A 26,170-nucleotide genomic window follows, 5' to 3' on the forward strand; every position below is an offset into this window, starting at 1 on the left:
GGGGCGGATATGATGAGAAACAATACAAACGAAACGGCGGAAATGAGACAATGCCTGAAACGTTAACCTATTGACTCGGACTTTTTATTCAATACCTGGCGCAGTGTAAAAGCATCGGCTCTGGGGAGACAAAGGCAGCTGGGGGGACCCCCACCCTCTTATGCGCCATGCTAACAGCGACTCGCCTCTGCCCACGGTCTGTTAAAGCAGCGGCACAGTGGCGCGGTTGGCATGGGCGCTGGTGCAGGTCATGAAATGGAGCATCCTGTCCTGATTTCCCTGCCTGTTCATTAGCCTGGCACTTGGAGGGGGGGGGCACCTCCGGGCGCACGGTTGCCCGACGCACTTGCACGGCCCGTGCACTCGATAGCCACACCGCCGTGTGAATCGTTACACGGTGATCCGTGTGGTTCTGCCGGTGTCTGCGTGCGTTACCCCGCTCGCTCGCTCCTCCACCCCTGGTGCCTGAGTTCGTGCCCCCCCCCACCTCCCTGTCTGCACCACCCCCCCACCCCCCCCCCCCCCATAGGAAATGTGCCTGTGCGAGTGGAGCCATTTCATCCGCGTCCTCCGCGGACGCTCGCCGGCGCTGTGCCAGACCGGCAGCCTCCTGCACAACCTGGGCTCCGTCACGGTGCGTTGGCGTGCGTGCGTGCGTGTGTGTGTGTGTGCCTGTCCGTTTTGTTCTTTGTCCGTCTATTTTGTCGCTCATTCATATAATCTCTATCCTGTGCCCTTTTGTGTACGTCTGTGTGTCTGTCAACTCTCCAGTATGTCGATCGGTCTGTTTGTGTCATGGGGAGCGATAGTGTAGCGGTTAGCGCGCTGCACTATGAACCCGGTGACCCGAGTTCTATTCCCGCTCAAAGCTAACACCAGTGACAATTATCCGAATAGGTTCTGGGCCTCCTTTAGGTCGACTCGGCCTGAAATTAGTGCCTGGTGCGGTGTGTAAACATCTTGTCCACTCGCCCCCTCGTGTGCCGTGCTGGCCTTCATAGGTGCTGCTCGCTTACAGCACTTGCCCCTACAGTCTGTGAAGGCTATACGGGGGATCATTGTCTGTCTGACTGTTCAGCTGTTCATCTATTGCTGCTGCTGTTGCTGCTGCTGTTGCTGCTACTATTGCTGCTATTGCTGCTGTTGCTGCCACCGCCGCTGCCACCGCTGCTTCCACTGCTGCTCCCATTCCTGCTGCTGCTCCTGCTGCCACTGCTGCTGCCACTGCTGTCACTGCTGCTGCCACTGCATCTGCCACTGCTGCTGCTCCTGCTGCCACTGCTGCTGCCACTGCTGCTGCCACTGCTGTCACTGCTGCTGCCACTGCATCTGCCACTGCTGCTGCTCCTGCTGCCACTGCTGCTGCCACTGCTGCTGCCACTGCATCTGCTACTGCTGCTGCTCCTGCTGCTGCTGCTGCTGCTACTGCCGCTGCTGCTGCTGCTACTGCCACTGCTGCCGCTGCTGCCACTCTCTGGCTGCGCAGGTTCTGTGCTGCGTGGACAAGCAGGGCGTCCTCTCCTGGGCGAACCCTAGCCCCGAGAAGGTGGTGTTCTTCAGCAGCCAGCCCGGCCCAGAGCCCGGCTACGACGACGACGACGACGACGACGACGGAGAAGAAAAGGACGACGAAGATGAAGACGAGGAAATGGGAGAGGAGGAGCGCGGGGACGAGGTGGACGGGGTGGACGAGGTGGAGGAGGTGGACGAGGTGGCGGACGCCCGGAGGAGGAAGGCGGGCAGAACGTCGGTGTCGGGGTCGTCGAGCGCCGTGCGGCTCCTGGAGGCCGAGTGGACTGAGGTGAGGGGAGCACGGTGCGACCCGCGGTCGCGCCGGTCAGCGCGTCTGTGTGTTGGTGAAGGGGAGTGGGGGTTGGGGGTGGTGGGTACGGACATCGCTTACTGCTGGTGTGAAACAGCCGTGGACGTGAGAATGGAACTCGTGTTGCCTGGGCTTTCGTCGCGCAGTGTGCGAATCGCTGCACCACCGTTCCACCGAGTGTGTACTTATGTTGAGCTTATCGGAAGGAAGAGCGTTCCTGACGGCCGCAGAAGCTCATCTGAAAGTGCGCGATGCGGCGACCGTCTTTGTTCGATGATTGAGCCAAAAGCCGCCGCTGTGAGGATGACCGGAGTTTGCGTGATGGTTTATGCTCCCTGACGAGATCAGCAGGGTATTGTGGTTCATTTGTGACAAGCACCTTGTATGTAAATGAGTCCGACCTTTAATGTGTTCGTGGAACCAGTGCTATAAAGCTGTATACGAATTGCTTCCGTAGCCTTCCGCCATAAGTCTGATATCACGTGCGCATAACTCGGGAGCCTCAAACAACATAAGCAACATACGGGTGTCGTTCTGACGGTTCCATTCCCCGCCCCTCCCTGAGCAGTTACGCGAGACACAGTCCCTCCTCCCGCCGAACGCCGACATCGAGCGCGGCCCGGACCAACCTCCCCGCCCGCTCGAAGGAGGTCGAAGGTCAAGTGCCGCCCCTAGTGCCGCCGCCGCCACCGCCACCAGCGGTGCCAACGCCGCCACCTTCGCCGTCGGCTCGAGCCCTCGGTGCTGCCCGCCAGCGACCCCCGCGGCCAAACCGGCGGGGGCGTCCGTCGTCAGCTTCTGCCAGTGCGTGGAGGGCGGCGCCGGCGAGCCGGAGAAGGAGCGGCGCAGGGACGGCCTCGAGGTGGAGGTGAGAGTGGGGTCACCTTTGGGCTCTGGGTGTATGCTCCGGGGGAGGTGGGGGGGCGGGCAGTGACGGTGGTGAAGTATGGTCAAAGATTTCCGTTCCGAACACGACGTTGAGAGGCCTTCCATTTCTTTAGAACTGATTGATTTGTTTAGTTTTCTGTCCTTCCCTCGCACCTCCGATTAGTACGGTTTGCTACGTACGGTGAGAAAGAAGCTCAACACGCATACCGACATACAACTTCTAAAGCGTGGCCGCTCCCCCCCCGGGCCACAGGCCATCGCCGAGCTGGCGGAAGAAGAGGAGGAGGAGGAGGAAGCGGCGACGGCGACGGGGGCGAAACGCCATGGCGACGGCGGGGACGACGTGGACGGGGAGACGGACGACTTCGTGTGCGACTACCGCCTGGAGGTGCTGAGCCTGTCGCAGGACCAGCAGAACCCAGGCGAGCGTCCAGTTCGACGACGCGCGCTGGCCGCTGCACGCCACCTCGCTCAAGCCGCTGGGCCTCAACGTGCTGCTCACGGCGTGCAACGCGCCGCTCGCCCCGCGCACACTGCGCCTGTGCGACCACCTGGCGCAGGCGGCTCGCGCCGGCAGGGCCGCCTCATCCTGCCTGCCCACGCGGCCGCCCTGGGGGCTCTGCGAGCTGCCTCGCATCATAGGTTCGACTCCGCGATAGGGGTCGGGGAGGGAAGGCGGCCGGGGTGATGTTGCGGGTTGGGTTGCGGGGTTGGGGGGTCTGTGATTGGAGGCTGGCGTTGTGTTTTCTTTATTTATGTTTTCATGATATTTCAATAGGAGTCCAGCATAGAGCACAGACCGCGACGTAGGGAGTGGGTACAGAAACTCCGCAGACCTTGGTTTCGAACGCTGTGCCCCTGAGTTTAAAGAAGGAGGTGGGGAGAGTGGGCTCGCTGCTCTTGCGGTGTGTCTTGATTTGCCGGTGTTGGATTTGGGTGCAGTACGAATGATTGGGCGGGTGGGATTGGTGAAAGTATGAATGAGTGGCTGAGTGGATTGATGAGTGTATTAAGACTAAAGGAGGTATAGAGTGCATGAATGAGTAAGTCAACAAGAACATTGGTGGTTGAATGAAGGAGTAAAGGAGGAAGTTATTGAGTGTATTAATAACAGAGTGTGAGTGACCGAGTGGCTGAATGGAAGATTGCATGATGGAAGCGGCTGTTTGAGCGATGCAGCGAACTGGCGAGTGAATGAACAATCGGCTTGCCGGATGCGCGACTTTGTCAACGAATCAGCGGCCGATCAAAACTTAACTCATTATCGACTGACCATGCGAACCAACCAACCAACCAACGAGCGAGCGGCTGAACGTAAGGTCGCGCTCGACGGCCGAGCTTGAATGTGGACGGTGCCGCGCGGGCGGGCGGGCAGGCAGGTGGCTGAGCGTGTTTTGTGTGTCCGCGACGCAGGCTTCACGCCCGGAGCCAAGGACGTGTTCTCGGTCGAGAGCTACCTGGCGCTCTTCCAGCTGCCGAGCGGCGAGCACCTCCCCTCGGGGCGCGACCGCGCGCGCCGCCTCTCCGCCGTCGTCAAGCGCCGCCTCCCGATCGGACACCTCGTCTCTCTCCTCGTCAAGGACCTCAATTCTGGTGAGAGGAACCGGCGGGCGGGAGCGGGGAAGGGCAGGGTTCGATCGGGGGGGGCGGGGAGGATGGGCAGAAGCGATTGGAGGCGTTTGCGGTGTGGCTTGATTTGTTGCCGTTGGATTTCAGATGCGCTTCTGCGGCAGTCTGGAATGTTCTTCCTTCCGATATTAGGAAGCCAATGGGAGCTATGCACTTTTAAATAATCATCAAGATTGACAAACGATTTAAAGCTTTCGTGACTGCAGGGATTCATCTTCTTGGTTCGTTCGGTAAAGTCAGGTAGAAGGGAAGTAATAAAATAATAAAACCTATTATTTTATTATTTTATTACTTCCCTTCTACGTGACTTTACCGAAAGAACCAATAAGATTGACAAACGAATTTCTGTAGAACTGCTTTTTAAGTTTAGTTGTCCTTCCCCTGCACATCCGATGAGCACGTTTGACTACGTACAGTGCGAAAGAAGCTCAACACGCATTTGGTATTAATTATTGGGTGGGTGGGATTGGTGACAGTATTAATGGCTAAATGAATGAGTGGATGAGTGAGTGTGTGAATACCGAAGGAGTTATATAGTGCATGAATGAGTGAATGAGTAAATCGCCCAACAGTATCCTGATCTGTTCTCTTACACAATCTTGTCTCAAAAGTCTGAATGCTGTCTCACACTCCCACAGTGGCCGACTGTCTCACGAACTCTTCCATCATGTTTCACTGTCACGCACTGTGGCCCCCTCTCAGCACCGTGTCACGTGCTCCACGCTCAGCCTCCCTGTCTCACACTGCGCTCTGCCTTCTCACAAAGTCTCCCACCACCTCCCACCATCTATCGCCATCTCTCGACATCTCAAATATCTCCCAGCACAGTCTCGCACAGCAACCCATCTTCTGCTGCTCCACCGCACCAGACAAAACTATTTTTTTTATTTTACCAGGTAAGGCCTGCTGAGCTATATAGCCTTTTTGAGAAGTGACTTGACCACAAATAATAGCACAACGAAGTGGCTTATCGTGTGTACATTTATTGCAGCCAAATCCCCTGAACAGCGGCGGTTGCGCGTTATTACTGTAGGCCCCGTACTTTGGCCCATCTTTCACCGCAGTCGGCGAAATTTCACTTCCGGGACAAAACGAAAACTCGAAATCCCTGCCGTGGATTTTTATTACTCGAAACGATTCTCCCACCATCTCGGCACCCACAGGAGACCTGCAGCTGCTGTCCCACGGCACGGCCGACGTGGTGCTGGATGCCTGCACAGACTTCTGGGATGGGTTCGACATCTACCCGCTGTCTGCCTCCGACAGGTGACGTCCCTCCTGTGCTCCTGCCGTCTCCTGCGCTCGCGAACACGCAAAGACAGAGATCCCCCTTATAGCCTTAACAGACTGTTTGGGGAAGTACTGTTTGTGAGTAGCACCTGTGAAGGCTGGCACGGCACGCACGGGGTGGGGGGGTGGTGACCCAACACCAACACCACCACCACGCCCGGTTGCCTTCATCTCCCCAGTGGCAGTGTTTACACACTACACGAGGTACTCATTTCAGGCATACAAACACAAAAGACACAGACATGCGGTCACAATCACACACAGCCTTGTTGTGGCAATCGCACAGGCTTGCGGCGAGGATTGTGATGAGGTTTAGTTGGCACCAGACCAGAATTTGTGTGGCTTGGCTAAGTAGAAGTGCGTGGGGCTTGTTGCTCACCATGTGCCCTGGTTGAGCCTGACAAAAATTTTGTAGCCCTATCTTATACTTGGGCACGTGCGTGTGTTCTCCGTTTGGCGTGCGTGTGTTCGTTGGGTGTGTGCGTGTTTGTGTGTCTGCTGTTTGGTGTGCATGCGTGTGTGTTCGCTGTTTGGTGTGTGTTTGTGTGTCTGCTGTTTGGTGTGCATTGTGCGTACGCTGTGTTTTCTGTTTGGCGTGTGAGTTGTGCGTACATGTGTTCACCGTTTGCGTGTGTGTTGGGTGTCGTCGCGCTCGACACGCGTACCCGCGTCCGCGCACAGGAAGAAAGTCCTCGACTTCTACCAGCGCACCTGCCTCTCGGGATACTGCGTCGCCTTCGCCTACAAGCCCATGCACGGGCCGCTCGCGCCCGAGCTGGACAGGCGCTGCGTCGAAGCTTCCCCCGGGTCACGACCCCTTCGGGGCCATCGCGGCCTCCGCCAACGCCTCCACCACCGTGGCCGCCCTCTCGGCCCCCGGCGGGCCGGCCGAGAACCTGGGGGGCAGTCGCCACGCCGACACCCCCGGCCACACGCCCGTCAAGACGAGCGGCGCTCGCAAGAACAGCTGGAGCTCGGACGGTGAGACCCTCGGCTCACTTTTATGACGCGCTTTCCAACCAAGGGTACGACCGTGGTGAGATGTTAACTACCTCGCCTGGTATGCAGGAGGTCGTGGGCCCGACGCTTACGATGCCTGTATATTTTGAGTTTGCATGTTCTCCCCGTGGTAACATGGATTTTTCTCCAGGTCCTAGAAACATGATTTGAGGTTATTTGGCTGCTATAAATGTCCACATAAGCCACTTCGTTGGGCTATAATTTGTGGCCAGGTCACTTCTAACTCAGTGGGCCTTACCTGCTCAAATTAAATAGTTTATTTGTCTAAATCGTTAATGCATTAGCCCTGTCTGCCTGCAACGGGGGAGTTATGGTAACGACCGTAAGGACGATGCTGTTCGCGACTTACCATATAGAATAACTGACCACATTAATTAAACGGTTTTCCTAAACTCAGTGAATAAATGTATTTATTTATTGCCTCTACTGATTAACTTTTATTCTAGTTTTTCTTCCAGTACGTGTATATCATCGGAACGGCAAAGGGTTAAAGAGTCTTTGGACGCCAGGTGAAATCCACGTCGTGTCGTTACCGTGTTGTCGCCGCCGTCGCCGCTTGCTGGCGCGCGGCAGAGGGCATAGGCGAGGGCGCGGAGAGAGGCGAGGGCGTGCAGGCGCTGTCGGGGCAGATCTTCATGGGGCTCGTGTCGGCGCAGTACCAGGCGCGCCTCGACATCGTGCGCCTCATCGACGGCCTGGACAGCGCCTGCATCCGCTTCGTCTACTTCTCCATGGAGGACGAACTCCGCAGCAAGGTCCGCCAGCGCTGGCGCTCACGCAGCAGCTGCAGCTGCAGTAGCAGCAGCAGCAGCTGCAGCAGCAACAGCAGCAGCAGCAGCTGCAGCAGAAGCGACGGCCACAACACTGATGACACTGATTCCAGCCTGAGTAGTAATACCAGCTGCAGCATTAACGCATAAGAGGCTTTTTGGGTTAGATCGCGTAAATATGAATGTGTCGTTAAACCCGCCACCACCCGACACCGCCGATTAGTAAGGTTTGTCACGCACCGGTTAGTGCTGTACTAGTAACGAATTGGCATGTTCTGTTTACGTGACAAACCTTACTAATTGGTTAAGCATGGGAGATGGAGTGGCAAAATCGGCTCGTATGCAGGAGCTGGCTAGATGACAACGTAGCGGGATTTATTGAGATGGCGGTGGGGTGGGGAGGCTTTCATCCAGTGGTGTGCCGACCGTGGATGATGTTGATGATGACCACTACTTCGCAATTTCAGATGCGCTTCTGCGGCCGTCTGGAATGCTCTTCCTTACGATATTAGGAAGCCACTGGAGCTACGCACTTTTAAATCATCTAGATTGAAAACTTATTTCTTTAGAACTGCTTTTTGCGATTAGCACAGTCGGCTACATGCATACCTACGCACTCAGCCTTGACAAATACTGCGGGTGTTGGACTGCGGTGAACGATGCCGTCAGTGCGTGCGCGTGTGCGCGTGTGCACGTGCGAGTGCAGGTGTTTGCGGAGAAGATGGGCCTGGAGTCGGGCTGGAACTGCCACATCTCACTGCAGTCCAGCGGCTACGACCTGGGCACGGACGCGCCCCCGCACAGCCCCAGCCAGGCCAGCTCGCTGCACGACCACGCTCAGCAAGGTGATGCCGCCGCCACCGCGCCCCCCCCGCCACCCCTACCCACCTCACTGCTGCTTGCCCCGGGAAATCGTGCGATGGCGACATTGACCCCTGACCTATGACCCCATGCGGATGCTCAGAAAGGGAGGTGCAGATGTTGCTGGAGGAGGAGACGCACTCGGACGTCGTGAGCTACCCTCCCACAGACAGCGACGCGCCCAGCATCCTCGAGTACTCCAACCGGGTCCGCCATGCATGCACAAAGACAAAGATCCCCCGTATAGCCTTCATAGACATGTTGGGGCAAGTGCTGTTAGTGACCTACCTAATGAAGGCCAGCACGGCACATCAGGGGGTGGGTGGCCAACACCATGCGCCCTTGTGTGCCGTGCCGGCCCAGTGGTGATGTTTAACCACTGCACTAGGTACTCATTTGAGTTCGTCGACCTAGGGGAGGAAGCCCAGCACCGGTTTGGATAATCGTCACTGGTGTTGGCCGTGAGCGGAAATCGAACTCGGGCTGCCGGATTGATAGCGCAGTGCGCGAATTGCTACATTACTGCTCCCCATGCATGCAAATGCGCGCACGCATACAAAGACAAAGATCCCCCCTATAGCCTGAACAGATTGTTGGGACAGGTGCTGTTGGCCTATGCACGTGTACACACACTCTCACACAGTTCCACATCTAACACGCGTGCAACAATAGCATCTATATTGGTGGTGACGTCACTAGACTATTGTGTCAAGCTAGGTGCTCATACAGGCCACTTGAAGGCTTGCTGACAGGAGGTCACCAGAGAGACCCAGGTGTAATAGGGCCACTGGCTGAGATGACAAGCAGATGCACACCATCTCTTCTCCCTACTGTGCCAACTTACTGCGTTTTATCCGCCCATTCTGAGCGTCGCTCCTCTGCCCTCTATTGTTGCTGAAGGGCTGGCTGCCTCCAACTTCCCAAAAGCATCCTTCACGAGCCTCAGGCACATATCGATACCTCAGCAAGTCTAATCGGCTTCAAACAATGCGATACCACGCGAGTCCATCTGCTCTGTAGCCGATACGCCCATTTAGCTCTGTCTGGCCAAACAGAATTCGGAAACCAACGGAAAGTCCTTGACCCAGACGGGTCTACCGTGCAACAACTGTATGATCTAGCAGCAGGAAGTCACGGTGGAGTGTGGTGACATCGGCAGCATTGGCCCTGATGACCTCTTGACCTTGACCTGCGTTCTTGATCTCGTTTGGCACAGGCGAAACTTCCTCGCGGCATCGAGAACGTGCGGCCGCACCTGGAGAATATCGACAACGTCCCGCTCCTCGTTCCGCTCTTCACAGACTGCACGCCCGACAGTGAGACACTGACACGTGGCCCTGAGCTGGTGCTCACCCCTAGCCCGACAGTGAGACACTGACACGTGGTTCTGAGCTGGTGCTCACCCCTAGCCCGACAGTGAGACACTGACACGTGGCTCTGAGCTGGTACTCACCTCTAGCCCGACAGTGAGACACTGATACGTGGCCTTGAGCTGGTGCTCACCCCTAGCCCGACAGTGAGACACTGACACGTGGCTCTGAGCTGGTACTCACCTCTAGCCCGACAGTGAGACACTGACACGTGGCTCTGAGCTGGTGCTCACCCCTAGCCCGACAGTGAGACACTGACACGTGGCGCTGAGCTGGCCCTAGTGTGCAAACATCGCCACTAGGGAGACAAAGGCAGCCAGGCGTGGGACTGGCCACCCACCCCCTCTGCGTGCCATGCCGGCCTTCATAGCTGCTCGCTAACAGCACTTTCTCCCACAGTCTGTTGAAGGCCACACGGGAGTAGACGTTCATTGTTTGTGTTTTTCCACACGCGCGTCTCCAGCGATGTGCGAGATGGTGGCGGTGATGCAGGAGCACGGCGAGGTCGTCTGCTGCCTCGGCAGCTCCGCCAACGTTCGCAACGGGCGCGTGTTCCTGCAGAGCAACGTCAGGTGGGCACGCGCGCACACACATGCGCACACGCTCACCCTTGCACATACACGCACACCTTTGTATATACACACACACACGCTCATGCATGCGCACACATGCTTATGCATACGTGCAGTGAGTCCAACTGAGTCGCAGACGTTATAGGCAACAGCTCACCAAGCTCTCCGCTAGGGCTGGTACTACACTCATCTACGGGGTGTACGCGATGGCGGTGCATCGCACGCCGTGCTATAGTAAAGCCGGCATCACACAGCGACCCTCCCGGGCCGGCACCATACAGTGGCATCCCTGATGTCACTACATACGTACACACGCACACGCTATGTACATATGCATCCTGATTCAAAGACAAAGATCCCCCTTATAGCCTTAACAGACTGCTAGGGCAAGTGCTCTTAGCACCTATCGAGGTAGGCATGGCACACGAGGGGGTGGGTGGCCTGCACCACGCCCAACCGCATTTGTCTCGCTAGTGGTGATCTTTACACACCGCACCAGATACTCATTTGAGGCTGAGTCAACCTAGGGGAGGCCCAGGACCGGTTCAGATAATCGTCACTGGTGATGGCCGTGAAAGGAAAACAAACTCGGGTCGCCGAGTTCGTAGCGCAGTGCGCTAACCGCTGCACTACCGCTCCCCACTGCGGACACAAAGATAAAGATCCCCCGTATAGCCTTAACAGACTGTAGGAGCAAGTGCTGTTAGCGAGCACCTATGAAGGCTGGCACGGCACACGAGGGGGTGGGTGGCCAGTACCACGCCCGACCGCCTTTGTCTCCCCAGTGGCGATGTTTACACACCGCACCAGGTACTCATTTAAGGCTGAGTCGACCTGTGGACACACACACACACATACATGCGCACTTACGCTCGGCGCACCTGAGAACAAAACAAAACCACCCGAACCGCGCCGCTTAACCCTGCACGCCGGCGTCGGTGGTGACGCCAGTCGGCGGTGTCGTCGGCGCAGCATCGCGGTGGACCCTCTGTACCCGTCACGGTGCACGTGGGAGCGGTTCGGCTTCGCGCCAAGCGGCATGCCGGCGGACACGGAGGCGCAGGGCGGGGGGCCACTGCGCCTGTCGGGGCAGCTCAACGGGCTGCCCTGCTCCGTGGCCTTCCACCACGAGGAGAACCTCAGCATCATCAAGCTCATCAAGCAGGCGAGAGGACCAGACGCACGCATACACATGTCGTACAAAGACCAAGATCCCCCCGTGTAGCCTTAACAGAATGTCGGGGCAAGTGATGTTAGCGAGCACCCATTAAAGCCGGCAAGGCACACGAGGGGGGTGGGTGGCCAGCACCAAGCCCGGCCGCATTTGTCTGACTAGGGGCGATGTTTACACACCTGCACCAGGTACTCATTTAAGGCTGAGTCGACCTAGTGTAGGTTCAAGACTGGTTCAGATAATCGTCACTGGTGTTGGTGGCCGTGCGCGAGAATCAAACTTGGGTTTGCCCGGTTTATACGCTCACCGCTGCGCCACCGCTCCCCACACACGCACTCACGCACACGTGCATGCACGTGCAAGAATTCGCCAAAGACATAAACCTCCTCCCACGAACCGTGAACTTTCGCAACGCAGCTACCGCTGGGCCACGCCACCGCACCCACCTTGGCATATTCGTCTCGAACTCTGTGGCCGTAAAATAAAACGCAAGTATTACAATAAATTTCGATTTAAAGCTTTCGTGACTGCAGGGATTCATCTTCTTGACAAGTATACAATAGACGACGTTTCGGGCAATGGCCCTTCTTTGCAGCACGTAGAGAGAGAGACGCCAGAGAGCTCGGGTGCCCTCAGCCTAGGGTTCACCGCCCGTCCGTCTGGATTTGGCCAGGACAGTCCTGGGAAACAGCCATTGTGTCCATGTAGCAAGATTGACAGCGGCACAATGTCTAATTTTAGACGTCCAGTCACTGTGTGCGTCCGGAGCTGGGAAGTCTTGCTGTGCCGGACAAACAAGAACAGCGGCTATTGTTATCTGCAGGGAAATATAACACCCATTGTTTATCCAAGAAAGAGTTTCGAAGCTCTTTTTTTTTTTCAAATCAAATCTCTTTGATTTGGGTCCTGCTTCACGGGCGTCTGACCAACTCTGCGAGCGAGCGTTTTGGACGCGTGTCGGGAGGTAACCTACTCGGGACGTCTGTGAAAAAAGAGCTTCATGGCTCATCGGATTCCTCCAGTCTCAATACAGATTCTAAACTGGTAGTACCTGGGGGGGAGGGGGGGGGAAACGATTAATACAAATGTGATCGCATTCACGGCTCCACACAGATATACACAGGAATCTGTCCTGCCGTATCCCGGCCACCAAGCAGGCCCAAGTGAGGTGGTGTGTGTAGGGAGGAGCAGTACAACAAGTCGTTTTCTGACAAGCCACCGTTGTGTTTTTAGGTTCAGCGTTCTCCCCTTGATTGCGTGGATTGTTTCCGGGCACTCAGGATTCCTCGCACACCTCCAAACACTCACTTCTTGAAACTGGCCAAATATCTTATTTGCAGCAACCTTTGTTACCGAGGCTCTCCTGGGTTTCTAATTGGCATAGTTGGCATTCTATATTTGCCTGCAATTGTGTATTTCCAAAACGATAACTTTTACGGTTACCAATCGGTTATCTGCAATACACAGAGTTAAACCGGACGCCCAGCAGACTTATCCTTGAGTCGGTCTTTACCCTGTTTTTACCACTGGCACATCCGAGCTGAGCCAACGTGGGGGGTTTGCATCGCTGTACTTACTGGTGGCTTTCCACTGGCCATGCGCCGTGCCGGTAATAGCAGCTGTCTCATGCACAGAGACACATTCTGATATACACACACAGAGCTACATACAGAGATACACACACAGAGATGCACAGAGATCCATACACACAGGTACATATACAGAGATACACACAGAGTTACAACATTGTGTGTATATCATCTTGGTTCTTTCAGTAAAGTCACGTAGAAGGGAAATAATAAAATAATAAAAATAAAACATAATAAAATAATTCTCACGACGTTTCGGCCACAACGCAAGCAGCCGTCCTCAGGTGAAGAACAGGTCTGTCGGGAAGACAGTCACGAAAGCTTTAAATCGAAATTGTGTGTATATTTGGCGTGTACTGTGTGTGTGTACTGTGTGCGTACTGTGTGTGCAACTCGGTAGGCAGCAGTCTCGACGTGCGGTTTCACTTTGTTGCGCCCTTTCCTTGGAACGTTTCTACCATGACTTCTACCTCCGCGTAGAGCGAGTGTAATCCCGTGAGCCTGTACCTTGACACTCAAGCGCTCTCGTTGCCTTCCGATTGGGTCCGTCTGCCAGGCGAGGCACACCATCAACGGCATGCGCAAGTGCTTCCTCTTCTTGCTGCAGTGTCAGCTGTCCCTGGTGCTGCTGCAGGTGGGTGCACGCTTCACGGGGGCGCTGTCCGCGAGGCACGCTCGACGACTCGCCAAACGCGGCGGGGACGTGGAGCCGTTTGTGCCGCACGGCAGTCGGACGAATTGTCGCGATTCGGTGTCAGGATTCTGTTCCGAGAATTGACACCTCTAATTAGGGAAGGAGTTGGTTACGAGCACCCCCCATGAGAGCAAGGCCTTTGTGCGTGCTTAGATTCACTCCTATTCGCACCTAAGATATGCACGGTTGGCTACGTACGGTGCGACAGAAGTTCAACATACATGCATACATCCGAAATAGTGTGCTTATATCAGAAGTTTCACTTCGACTCCCCCCATCGGTATCATGTAGGCACGTGGTGTGAAAACACTGGTCAACAAAACTTTTTTTTTTTCTGGCCTGGACTTTTGCAGCTGTTTTAGACTAATTTCAGGGTGCTGATTCCAAATCTGATCTCAGATTTGCTCTATCACATCTCATTTTATGCTATCGGCATACCCCATTTTCATTGATTTTACCCGAAATTAACTCTGTCACTTATGATTGCAAGTTGTTGTGAGTCAGTGACTGCTTTAGTGTTAAAATATGGTGCTGTATTTTTAGGATAGTGTGTTTATAATATCATTTTATGTAGATATCCACATTTATTTAATATTTTTCGTCTGCAGTTTTTATTGAAAATGCAATATTTGATATCTCAAAAACCTGATGTGATCGACAAAAACTGATGCCAGATTTGGAATCAGCACCCCAAAATTACCTTAAAACCTTATGCCAGAAAAAAGGTGTGTTGACCAGTGAAATATGAAGTGTGCTTATATCCAGCTTAAATTATATATATCGTTAATACCATCTCGTTTGCATCGTTTATCAAACATTAGCATAGCATTAGCATAATGATTGCATGCAATTGGCACGAATTGTAATTAACTTGATACCGCACGCAAAGCTTTCAATGCACGCAGTGTGAGCGGGTCACTCCACGCCCGGCCAGTGGTGGCCGTGTGAACGTCGCGTCGACTCCGCGGTAGTCGAGATGCGGGCGCTACGGAGTGGAGAATGACGGGTGACTGAACCGGGGCGACCCTTCCCAAACGTCGGACCACAATAACCCCGCTCGCTCCACCTCGATCACTTTCATCGCATGTGCCATTATTATAATTGCTGAAACAAGGCGCTATATGAATGTCGATAAGATATAAGAAAAAAAATCGAGTCATAACTCAAATGTGTTTTTTTATAAATTTGATTAAACAAGCCTCCGTTGTGTGGCAGTAGAATTTCCTCACGTGACTTAGAGAAGGAGCAGAGTAACTCAAGGACTCTCCTGCCCCCTCCTGATTTTAGACGACTTCTCAGAACCGCTCTGGGATTAGCTTACCGGGAAATGACCCAGCCCAAGTCGCGGATAGCAAGTTTGTGAATAACGAGGTGAATGTCTGTAAAAGTGACTTTTGTTTGCGTTGCGTGCGGCAGGTCGTGAGTTGCCTAGTCCAACTGCCGCCACCACTCAGCACGACCGACGTCCTGTGGATGTCGTGTGTGTCGCACCCGCTCATCAGGTACGATTATAAACTAAACCTGAAACTATTTTTACTTTTACCAGGCAACGCCCACTGAGCTATATCTAGCTCTTTTTCAGAAGCGACCTGGCCACAAATGATAGCTCAACGAAGTGGCTTATCACGTGGAAATTTATAGCAGCCAAATACTCTTAACGCGTCATGTTGATTCTAAATGTGGAGGGAAAAAACTAAGGACTCAGAGAAAAATCCACGCGATCACGGGGAGAGAAACACGCAAACTGCAAATATGCAGGCGTCAAGGTCGGGCTCGAACCCCCAACCTCCTGCATGCCAGGCGAGGTGGTTAACATCTCGCCACCTTGGCATCCTGGAGTTCACAAAGAAAAAACTGATTTTGATTCATAGCCATGGTGAGTGATATATATTTGTATATATACATGAATTGGTCACGTGCGCTCCATACACCAACCTACACTGACCACCGCGGTGGACTGACAGATAATTGCAAAAAAATATATGAATCAATTATTTGTTGATATCTGCTTCTTCTTGGTTCTTTCGGTAAAGTCACGTAGAAGGGAAATAATAAAATAATATTTATTTTTTATTATTTCCCTTTCGGTAAAGTCACGTAGAAGGGAAATAATAAAATAATAAAAACAATATTTTATTATTTCCCTTCTACGTGACTTTACCGAAAGAACAAAGAAGATGAATCCCTGCAGTCACGAAAGCTTTAAATCGAAAAATGATATCTGCTTGTTCAGATCATGGAAATTGTGACGGAGCCACGGTCGAGGGCCCTCCTCGTGTTGAATTTCCACCCCCGCTCCTCTGCCTCCCCTGCCCCGTGCCTCCGCAGCGTGTCGCTCCTCGGCAAGCAGCCGGACAACTCCGTCATGACGATCGCCACCGGCAAGAATCTTATGGTGCTGCCGCGCAGGGTGGGTGCCACGGTGGCAAGATGTTAACTCCCTCGCTTGGTATACGGGAGGTCGTGGGTTCCATCCCGAGCCTGCGGTGTCTCTCCCCGTGGTCGTGTGGATTTTCTCCGGATCCTCAAGTTTTTCCCTCCACATTTAGAATCAACGTGCGTTCAGAGTTTTTGGCTGCTATAAATTTCCACCTGATAAGCCACTTCATTGAGCTGTCATTTGTGGCCCGGTCGCTTCTGATAAAGAGCTACACAGCTCAGTAGGCCTTGCGCCTGGTAAGTACAAATGGTTTAGTTTAGTCTGCAGCGTCTGCTCCGCATCCACCGTCGACGCGAACTCGACTTGCCGCTCTTTCTCTTGCAGCGGCTTTTGGCTCGGCCATCGAATAAGAAGGTCATCGCATCCCGCGCCTTCAGATGCGCTTCTGCGACCGTCTGGAACGATATTAGGAAGCCATCGGAGCTATGCTAGATTGAAAACTCACTTGTTTATAACTGCTTTTTGTGTTTAGTTTGTGACATTTTCCCCCGCACCTCCGATTAGCACGGTTGGCTATATGGTACTGAAAGAAGTTCAACGTACATACATACGTGCCGCCCCCATTCCCCCCCGCCCCTCGCTCACTGCGACAGACCGTGCACTACTACGTGCTCTGCTTCCTGGGCAAGTTCCTCCCGTCCGTGTGCATTTACCTGTGCTGCTTCGCGCTCACGCTCAACGGCTTCTGCCGGGCGGGCAGCAAGAGCGTGGGAAACCACAACGCCACGCACTGCGACTCCTACCCCTTCAGGTACGGACACGGGGGGGGGGGGGGTGGCTCACACATGCGTGAGCGGTAGCAGAATGTGTGGTCCAGGTTGTGTGGGTGTGGTCTGGGTCGTGTGGTCGGAGTGGTATAGGGCAGTGGTTCTCAACCTTATCTGGCTGCTATACTTACCCCCCTTGTTGAATTTAGTTTCAACCGAGTATAACCCCCCTTGCCTGACCCAACATGGTTCTGAGAAATAAATGTATCAATAATTTAATCAATTACCCATTTTGTGAGGTATCCTAACTTGAAAGGAACTGTTATTGTTTTATATTTATATTACCCGGCCGCACCAGGGTCGCAAATGGGTACCCGTACCCGCACCCGGTCGGGTACGGGTAGCCGTTCCCTACCCGTACCCTACCCGAAATGAGTGACAAACGGTTACTCACCAGTGACTCACGGCCTACCCGTACCCGGCCGCACCAGGGTCGCAAACGGGTACCCGTACCCGTACCTGGCCGGGTACGGGTAGCCGGGTATCGGGTAGGGTACGGGTATTGGGTACCCGGTTGCGACCTCTGATGTCCAGCTGCCACATGGTGGTCTCGGTGGGGTGGCCGGCTAGTCCCGGGTTGTCGTTTGTTTGCACCGGGACATGGATGGCAAGGAACCAGGGGTGGTGTGGTCTGTTTGGGGGGTTTGGTGAGTACGAGGTTTGTTCTGGCCGGTGTGGTTGTTTTATACCGAGGTGTCATCTCCGTGGGATGGATGGCCAGCCACCACGTGCGTGTTGTGGCTGGTGTGGTGAGGATGGTTTGTGGTCTCCCATCACCAGCGTGCGGTTAGGATGGCACCTTGGTGTGGTGTGGTGGGTGGCGACTGCGGTGGCGTGGGTTTATCTGCCGATCCTCGTGTACGCTTACCGATCTAACCCGTGCGCTGTTCTCTGCCACCACCACTGCCACCATCACCACCATCATCTCTGCCACCACCATCACCACCACCAGCCAGTTTGATGGCACGCTGTGGTTCGGGGATTACTCCAACGCTCTGCTCCTGGCGCAGAAAATCACCGCCGGCTTCCTGCTCCTCAACAGCCGTGAGTGGCGTTTGATGCGGGGCTCTGGGAGAGACGCTCCGTAGGGCCGCGTGCTGATAATAGTAATGGTAACAAATAGCATTTAACTATCGATGAACTTTTAACCATTTTGAATTTGACCAGGTGAGGCCTACTGAGCTTTATAGCTCTTTTTCAGAAGCGTCCTGGCCACAGATGATAGCTCAACAAAGTGGCTCATCACGTGGACATTTATAGCAGCCAAATACTCTAAACGCACGTTTCTAAACGTGGAAGGAAAAACCGGGGGACCCGGAGAAAAATCCACGCGACCTCGGGGAGAAAGAGACGCTCAAATACACAGCAGGCGTCGGGATTGGGATCGAACCCACGACCTCCTGTATACCGGGCGACATAGTTAACATCTCCTAGCCACCGTGATGATGATGAGAGAGAGAGACGCAAACTCCAAATACACAGCAGGCGTCAGGGTCGGGATCGAGCCCACGACCTCCTGTGTACCAGGCGAGGTAGTTAACATCTCCTAGCCACCGTGATGATGATGAGAGAGAGACGCAAACTCCAAATATATAGCAGGCGTCAGGGTCGGGATCGAACCCACGACCTCCTGTGTACCAGGCGAGGTAGTTAACATCTCCTAGCCACCGTGATGATGAGAGAGAGACGCAAACTCCAAATATACAGCAGGCGTCAGGGTCGGGATCGAGTCCACGACCTCCTGTGTACCAGGCGAGGTAGTTAACATCTCCAAGCCACCGTGATGATGATGAGAGAGAGACGCAAACTCCAAATATATAGCAGGCGTCAGGGTCGGGATCGAACCCACGACCTCCTGTGTACCAGGCGAGATAGTTAACATCTCCTAGCCACCGTGATGATGAGAGAGAGACGCAAACTCCAAATATATAGCAGGCGTCAGGGTCGGGATCGAGTCCACGACCTCCTGTGTACCAGGCGAGGTAGTTAACATCTCCAAGCCACCGTGATGATGATGAGAGAGAGACGCAAACTCCAAATATACAGCAGCAGGCGTCAGGGTCGGGATCGAACCCACGACCTCCTGTGTACCAGGCGAGGTAGTTAACATCTCCTAGCCACCGTGATGATGATGAGAGAGAGACGCAAACTCCAAATATACAGCAGCAGGCGTCAGGGTCGGGATCGAGCCCACGACCTCCTGTGTACCAGGCGAAGGTAGTTAACATCTCCTAGCCACCGTGATGATGATGAGAGAGAGACGCAAACTCCAAATATACAGCAGCAGGTGTCAGGGTCGGGATCGAAGCCACGACCTCCTGTGTACCAGGCGAGGTAGTTAACATCTCCTAGCCACCGTGATGATGATGAGAGAGAGACGCAAACTCCAAATATACAGCAGCAGGTGTCAGGGTCGGGATCGAACCCACGACCTCCTGTGTACCAGGCGAGGTAGTTAACATCTCCTAGCCACCGTGGCGCCCAACTGCTTGGTCTCCACGAGAGCGAGTGCTCGATAGCCCCTCTCGAGGGTACGCGCCCTTTAACCTCTCAGCAGCCGGGCTAGCCGCAGCGACGTGTGCGTGACGTTGTGTCTGTGCCCTTGGCAGTGTGCGTCCTGGTGACCCACGTGCATCGCACCCAGCCGCTCTGGAGGCACAGCCCCTTCACCAACACGTGGTGGACAGCAATGGTGCCCTTACTGTGAGTACTGTGCAGTATGCAGCCAGCCCCTAACACTTACTGTGAGTACTGTGCAGTGTGCAGCTAGCCCCTAACACTTACTGTGAGTACTGTGCAGATTTCAGCCAGCCCCTAGCCCTTACTGTGAGTACTGCCTCATTAATCTCTCGCCCCTAACCCTTCACTCGCATGGAGTCGGGCTTGCCATGCTGCCATTGCTGCGTGAAGGGCCCAACAATCCCAGCCCTCGCACTGATCCTTCACCAGCACACTGCGTCACCCCACCCAGCACTTGCCCGAACCCGTCGTCAAAAACACTCGGTTGTGTTTAAATGTGAGGACTGGCCGACCCGGTCCCAGACGTAACCCTTCGCTTGCATCGAGACGATAGCAACCTCACAAGGTATGCGAAACGTTGCGTCGTTACATCAGCAGTTGATGTTGCTGCTCAGGAGGCGCCCAGGTTTTGTTGTTCCACTGCAGCAAACGAGCTGAGCCGTGCTGTTGATGTGTCTTTCAATACGCGTGACTTTGTACCTAACAATGGGGTTCACTCGACTCCCCCCAACCAACACAGATTGCTGAATTCACCACAATGTGTGGAGTATAGAAATGATAAAAGCAATTCTTTAATGGAATCACGAGTGTGATGAGGAACGGCCTGCGCCAAGCCAGTCCGGCTGCGGGCATGTCCCGATCACGCCGCACTCCCCCTCGTGCCCCCCCCATGACCCCCACCTACCAGAGGTTGTAATCGGGTACCCGATACCCGGCTACCCGTACCCGGCCGGGTACGGGTACCCGTTTGCGACCCTGGTGCGGCCGGGTACGGGTAAGGAATCAAAAGTCGTTTGCGACCTCTGCCGCCTACCCCCCCCGCGTAGCCCCGCGTGACCTCATCCGTGCCCCCGTGTGACCCCCCCCCCTGTGCCCCCGCGTGACCCCACCCATGCCCCCACATGCGCCCCGCCCTGCAGGTTGGCGCTGCAAGCGGTGCAGGCGGCGGTGGACGTGCAGCTGTGGCGGAACGGGGAGAGCCTCGTGGCGGTGTGGCTGGCCGACGTTCCCGTCGTCACGTGGCTGCTGGGCTTCCTGTGGCTCATTCCGCTCGTCGTGGTCAACGAGCTCATCAAGCTGCATGAGATCCGGTGAGTGTGCCCCTGGCGGCTGCTGCTTTAATTATAGATCATGAATAAAAAATAGCATTCAGTCAGCGGCCATTTCATTAGGCTTACACGATTACTATTGCTTCTATTTACTGCGCTTGTTTACCCAGGATAGCTTCACTGAGTCTCACGACTCGTTGTCAGGGAGGGTCCTGCAAAGTGTTCACAGTGGGCCGGCGGTGATTGCAGCTTATGTCTTCCAATCGAGCAAATTTACATCGTTTACTTAAAAGCTATGGGGGGGGAATATTGTATTCGAGTTGTTTTATTGCAACCCTGGCTGCTGGGCTGATGGAGGTGACTGTGGTTTGCTTGGGGTTAAGTGGCTTGTGGGGGGGGTGGGGCGTTGATAATGACACTGAGTCAGCGCCACCAGGATGCTGTGGGGGGGTTCAAGTCCCTTGGAGCTGGGACTCACGACGGCCGCGTCGCTGCCACCACACTAACGACGGCCGCTCTCCTCCCCCCCCTAAACCCTCCCGCTGCCGGTGCGACAGGATGCGCGTGCGCTACCAGAAGCGGCAGAAGCTGCAGTTCGAGACCAAGTTGGGCATGAACTCTCCCTTCTAAGCGCTGGCCAGGCGGCGCCGGTCGCCCGTCTGCGCCGCCCACCGCTCTGCTGAGCTCATGGCGAGAGACGCGCTGTTCACCGCACTGTTCACCGCACTGTTCACCGCGACGTTCACCGCGACGTTCACCGAGCTGTTCACTGCGCTGTTCACCGCGACGTTCACCGCGACGTTCACCGCGACGTTCACCGCCGTGCTGTTCACCCCAACCCCCCCCCCCCGTTGTCCCGGACATGACAAAATCGACGGGCACCACGCCGCCAAACTTTGCCGGCGAGCACCTCCCTCTCTTCCTCATCCTTGTTTTTCCCTGTTAGCGCGTTGTCTCAAACTGCAACGGAGGGGAATCGGCGATGAAAACCCAATACCTCTTTATTCTAGTTCGCTCTTTGCAACTGAGCCACGCCCGGGGGCCATGCTGAGCGAACCCGGCACGGCTCGGCATAGCGCAACGTACGAGCCGAGATGTAAGCTTGTGCATTGAACTACTTGCCGTACGTAGCCAACCGTGATAATCGGAGGTACGGGGGAAGGACAATAAACTAACACACAAAAAGCAGCTCTAAAGAAATTAGTTTTCAATCGAGATGGTTTAAAGAGACGACGCGACGTGACGAACGCGTCGTTAACCCCTTTGCCCCTGGCCCTGCTTGGCCCCCCGAGCCAGATTCAGATGCTGTCGCGAGGGCCCGCGTATCACGGTTTGGTTCTGGCTCGGCACGGCATAGTGCCGGCGGCGGCGAAGCCACCCGTAACGTGTGCCGCGCGGTGCCCTGCCACGCTGCCCTGGCTCGAATGCGCCAGTAGGAACAAATGGGTATTGAGAGAAGGATGAGTTTCGATTTAAAGCTTTCGTGACTGCAGGGATTCATCTTCTTGGTTCTTTCGGTAAAGTCACGTAGAAGGAAAATGATAAAAATAAAACATAATAAAGAATTCTCACGACGTTTCTGACACAACGCAAGCAGCCGTCTTCAGGTAGAGAACAGATCTGTCGAGAAGGCAGACGGCTGCTTGCGTTGTGGCCGAAACGTCGTGAGAATTATTTTATTCTGTTTTATTTTTATTATTTTCCTTCTACGTGACTTTACCAAAAGAACCAAGAAGAAGGATGAGTATTAACGAGGACTGGGGAACAAAGGTGAGTTACTTCACTTCGGAAGGAACTGGCGACCGGTTTGGGACCCGGCGTGTTTGAGCCTCGATTTCCGCGGCGGAATTGGCACCCTCGTCGCCGCCGCCGCTTCTCGCACTCGACGGCGGGAAGTTGTCAGCGGTTGTGCGGAGACTGAATTCCCGCATGGGATTGTGGGAAATTTACCACTGGCTCAGGAAAGGCCTTGGGAGATAAGAGCACCGCCCTTTCTACTTGTGCTCGGTTAACCACTGGGAGGCTTTCACTCCGGATGTAGTTATTACGTCACGCGTGTGTGTGCGTTTTGGATACTCGTACGCGCCGTTTGTGCGCACGTTATTCTATGAGCTATATATCAATAACTTGCCTTGCTGCAGTTTGGCCAGGTTATAGGGATGGCTTCCCTACTCAGTGTATGCAGTGTTCCGTCAGATTAGCATATTCATTGACAGGTTCATATACACAAGAGGACAGGTAGGTGCTCTTACTGAAATTTGAGTCAAGTAATTTATTATCCAGTTCAGTCGTCGTCATCATTAGCCGTGAACAATCCACTGCTGGATGAAGGCCTCCCCAAGTCACTGGCGCCTCGTGATCCTGCAATGTAACACTTTCGCCTGGCTCCTCCACACGAGCTGAATTCACCGCCCCATCTCCATGGTGCTCCACCTTTAAAACAAATCTCCCTTTTGCGCCGCCAGTGACACCTTCACTTTTAAATATGCAATCAAACGAAAACGGTCTTGATTGATTTCATGAATCCATTTGATTTTCGATGCTACCATCAGTCGTGCCAAATGTTTATTCTGTTTTATATCTGCTTTGGTTTTCATTCTTTAATTCTATCTCTTGACCTGGCTTTTGGATGCACTTCTCAGACTTTTCACCTTGGCCAAACTGCACAGCCCAGAGATGGGCCCTCATTCCGCACACGGGCCAAACAGAATGTGTTTGGTACAACGATCAGAGCGTTGGCCTCATTTTCTCACGTTCAAAGGTCGGTCCTGAAAATAGGGAACGTGACCACAACGTCCGTCCAGCAATCGGATGCCGTTGCGTGCAACTTGCAACCAGTTTCCTACCTTCAAAACCAGTCGAGCGTCGTTTTGGTTACGTCGAAAAATAATGGGGGAGGAGGGAACGGTGGGTGGGGTTGCGGTTGTTTTTACGTTTATTTATGAAATATTTGCTGTGTGTTGCATCAATACTCACGTAATAGCGGAGGGCGGCCTCCACACGTGGCAACTCCAGGGTTGGTGCTACAAACGCCACTTACGGGTTTTCCAGTTCCAGCCAACACTCGCAGTTGGTATAGTTATTCACGATAATGTAGAGACAAAACGCATAATAATAATACTGATGTTCTATGGGTGCTGAGCAGATGAACAGTTTCCAGACGAGCTCTCCATGGTTCGCGACGTGGCTGACAGACGGCAGTACGGCAATACATTCATGAATCTATCTGATCGGAGGTTTGGAGCATCGCCACTTTTTCATATGCGTGGGTATCCTCCTCCCGCACGCCACGCAATTGTTAATGAAATTAGCCAAGCGTCCTCAACGTAGCAGGACCCACCTGCAAAAGAATATTGTGACTCGGTGAGGCTTCTTTTCTGCGTAAAGGACTTTAGTATGATTACTATTATTGCATCAGCGCTGCCATCTGGTAGAGGGAGCCCTAACGAAGTCACAGCTATTGCATTACGATTGCACTCCTCGGATAAACCAATCTCTTGAAACCGAGAACACCTGGAGCGGAGTTTGTAGCCTGCCCCCAAACCCGGTCACAGACCACTCAACTCGCGCACCTCGGCCGAGCAACACACTTCGGAATAGTTGTTGTTGGTTGTTATTGCCATAGAAATAACGATGACTGGATTTTCCGAAACCCGGTTTGCCATGGCAGTGCCACTACGCTATTGGCTGCGGCGCAGACGGGCGGGCCTCCGATGTTTGGGGATCAGTTCGAGACGGTGTCGTTGCTTCATTGAGGGACATTTACTGTGGCCGAAATCTCAAAGTTGTCAAGTTTTACGTTTGTCGTCGAAAAACTAAAATGTGCATTTTTAAAAGCGTCTCCATGTTTTAGTTGCATATTTAAAATGTGTGTGTTTTAACTGTGCCTAATAGATCAGGGATGAGTTTCAGTAAAAAAAAATGTATTTTGAATTGTGTCGTAACTTCGACCGACGACGTGTGTTTGTGCTAACAAAAGTGACGTGGTTACCTGATGCCACGTGACCTAACTTGTGTGGTGGGGGAAATTTCGGAAGTGATGCGATTCGAGTGACGCCATTTGCCGTGATGTCACGTGGAAAACGAGAGATCATTATTGACACGTGGTTTTTTTTTGTCTTTTTTTTCCCACCCGGATCGTTTGAATTTCGTATACTTCGGATTAATCGGAAAATTGTTAACGCATGCATCCCCTACAATGGATGCTCTTTCTCGAATGTAAAGGAACTTGTTTGTTCTTGATTTGAAGCTTTTTGTTTATGCTACCTGCCATTGTCTGCATCAGATGCACTATGAAGACATCGCCCCCCCCCAAGTTGTTGACTGCTGCGATGGTTTCACGACGCAGCCTCGCGACTCACATTTGTTGCACTTTCTAGGGTTAGGTTTTCCTCGAGTAAAGTTAAACCAAAAAAACAAACAAACAAAAATATAAAAATGAGTCGATCAAAATTGCTGCGTGGTGCCGACAGGATTTCGCGGTCACCTGTGCAGATGCGCGAGTGTTCGCCACGACATCTCTCGCGTATTTTCGAGTTGTTCCCCAAATGCGAAATGATCGGGCGTCGTGTTGAACAACGATGCGGCACATCGGGGCTCGTCCATAAATGACGTCACGCACCAGGGGGGGGGGGGTCAGACATTTGTGACGATGTGAGGGGGGGAGGGTTTGAGAAATGTGACGTCACATCAAAATGCGCAACTTAAAATAAATATAGACAACACGTTTTACGTAATTAGACTTTTTTTATCAATGTTTTCTCCTACAACATCAGTGCAGCGCCACATTAAATACGCACTACAATGACAATAGTTTAAAGCGATTTGAAGCATGTTTTATATTTTTTTGGGGGGGGGGGGCAGAGCTTTGTGATGTCATATTTGAGGGGGGGGGGGGTCTGACTTTTTGTGACGCCGTGTGACGAGGGGGGGGGGGGTCAAAAATCGCGTGACGTCATTTATGGACGGCCCCATCCCGAAACACAGTCCGGAGAGCTTGGACAGCGCAACCGTGGAAACCTACGCAAGTGGGACTGTTCGTCTCCCTGGCTTGAGTTTTACCCTGACACCAAAGTCTTTTCTCTACCTCCTGAAAGAACAAAAACTAAAACTTCCTGAAATCCATCCGCCAAACGTCCACAAATAGTCTTGAGCAGTGCCCCCCAACCAACCTGGCCGTGGGAAGTAGTCCGTTGAACTAATAATAATGACAATACGTGACATTAATAATTCGCCTTTCTACAAGGTACTCAAGGCGCTGTACTTCACAAAAATATATAAATCATTGGCCAAGGGGAGGAAAAACACAACTATCGAATGAAAATTAACAAGAACCAAAGGCGAGGAAGAGTGGGGGGGGGGGGGTTAAGCACCACCGCTGTTCCTCTCCCAATCGCGGGCAGCACTGAGCAAGGCGTTCCACACATAGAGAGCGGCACAGGCCACCGGCACGAGGCAATGCCCAGTCCGGGGATGGCACATGGCACCGGCCATCGG

The 26,170-nt window shown here is 53.7% G+C and overlaps 1 protein-coding gene across 1 annotated transcript in view; it reads left to right on the forward strand.

Moving 5' to 3' along the window:
* Positions 1 to 25,503, forward strand: part of TMEM94 (transmembrane protein 94) — a 36,896-nt gene extending 11,393 nt beyond the window's left edge. The window contains 23 exon segments of the mRNA XM_061558403.1: positions 530 to 634; positions 1,487 to 1,801; positions 2,391 to 2,690; positions 2,964 to 3,131; positions 3,133 to 3,352; positions 4,124 to 4,303; positions 5,503 to 5,605; positions 6,311 to 6,425; positions 6,427 to 6,610; positions 7,223 to 7,404; positions 8,126 to 8,264; positions 8,384 to 8,487; positions 9,497 to 9,596; positions 10,114 to 10,222; positions 11,195 to 11,387; positions 13,542 to 13,619; positions 15,096 to 15,181; positions 16,008 to 16,089; positions 16,713 to 16,870; positions 17,839 to 17,930; positions 19,496 to 19,589; positions 20,546 to 20,716; positions 21,232 to 25,503. Of these exon segments, the coding sequence (XP_061414387.1) occupies positions 530 to 634; positions 1,487 to 1,801; positions 2,391 to 2,690; positions 2,964 to 3,131; positions 3,133 to 3,352; positions 4,124 to 4,303; positions 5,503 to 5,605; positions 6,311 to 6,425; positions 6,427 to 6,610; positions 7,223 to 7,404; positions 8,126 to 8,264; positions 8,384 to 8,487; positions 9,497 to 9,596; positions 10,114 to 10,222; positions 11,195 to 11,387; positions 13,542 to 13,619; positions 15,096 to 15,181; positions 16,008 to 16,089; positions 16,713 to 16,870; positions 17,839 to 17,930; positions 19,496 to 19,589; positions 20,546 to 20,716; positions 21,232 to 21,304 (3,351 nt within the window). The 3' untranslated portion in view covers positions 21,305 to 25,503.
* The last annotated feature ends 667 nt before the right edge of the window (positions 25,504 to 26,170 follow it).

The sequence above is a fragment of the Lethenteron reissneri genome, chromosome 3, assembly GCF_015708825.2.
Source record: "Lethenteron reissneri isolate LAM-NWPU_2019-01 chromosome 3, ASM1570882v1, whole genome shotgun sequence".
In the NCBI taxonomy this organism is placed as follows: Eukaryota; Metazoa; Chordata; class Hyperoartia; order Petromyzontiformes; family Petromyzontidae; genus Lethenteron; species Lethenteron reissneri.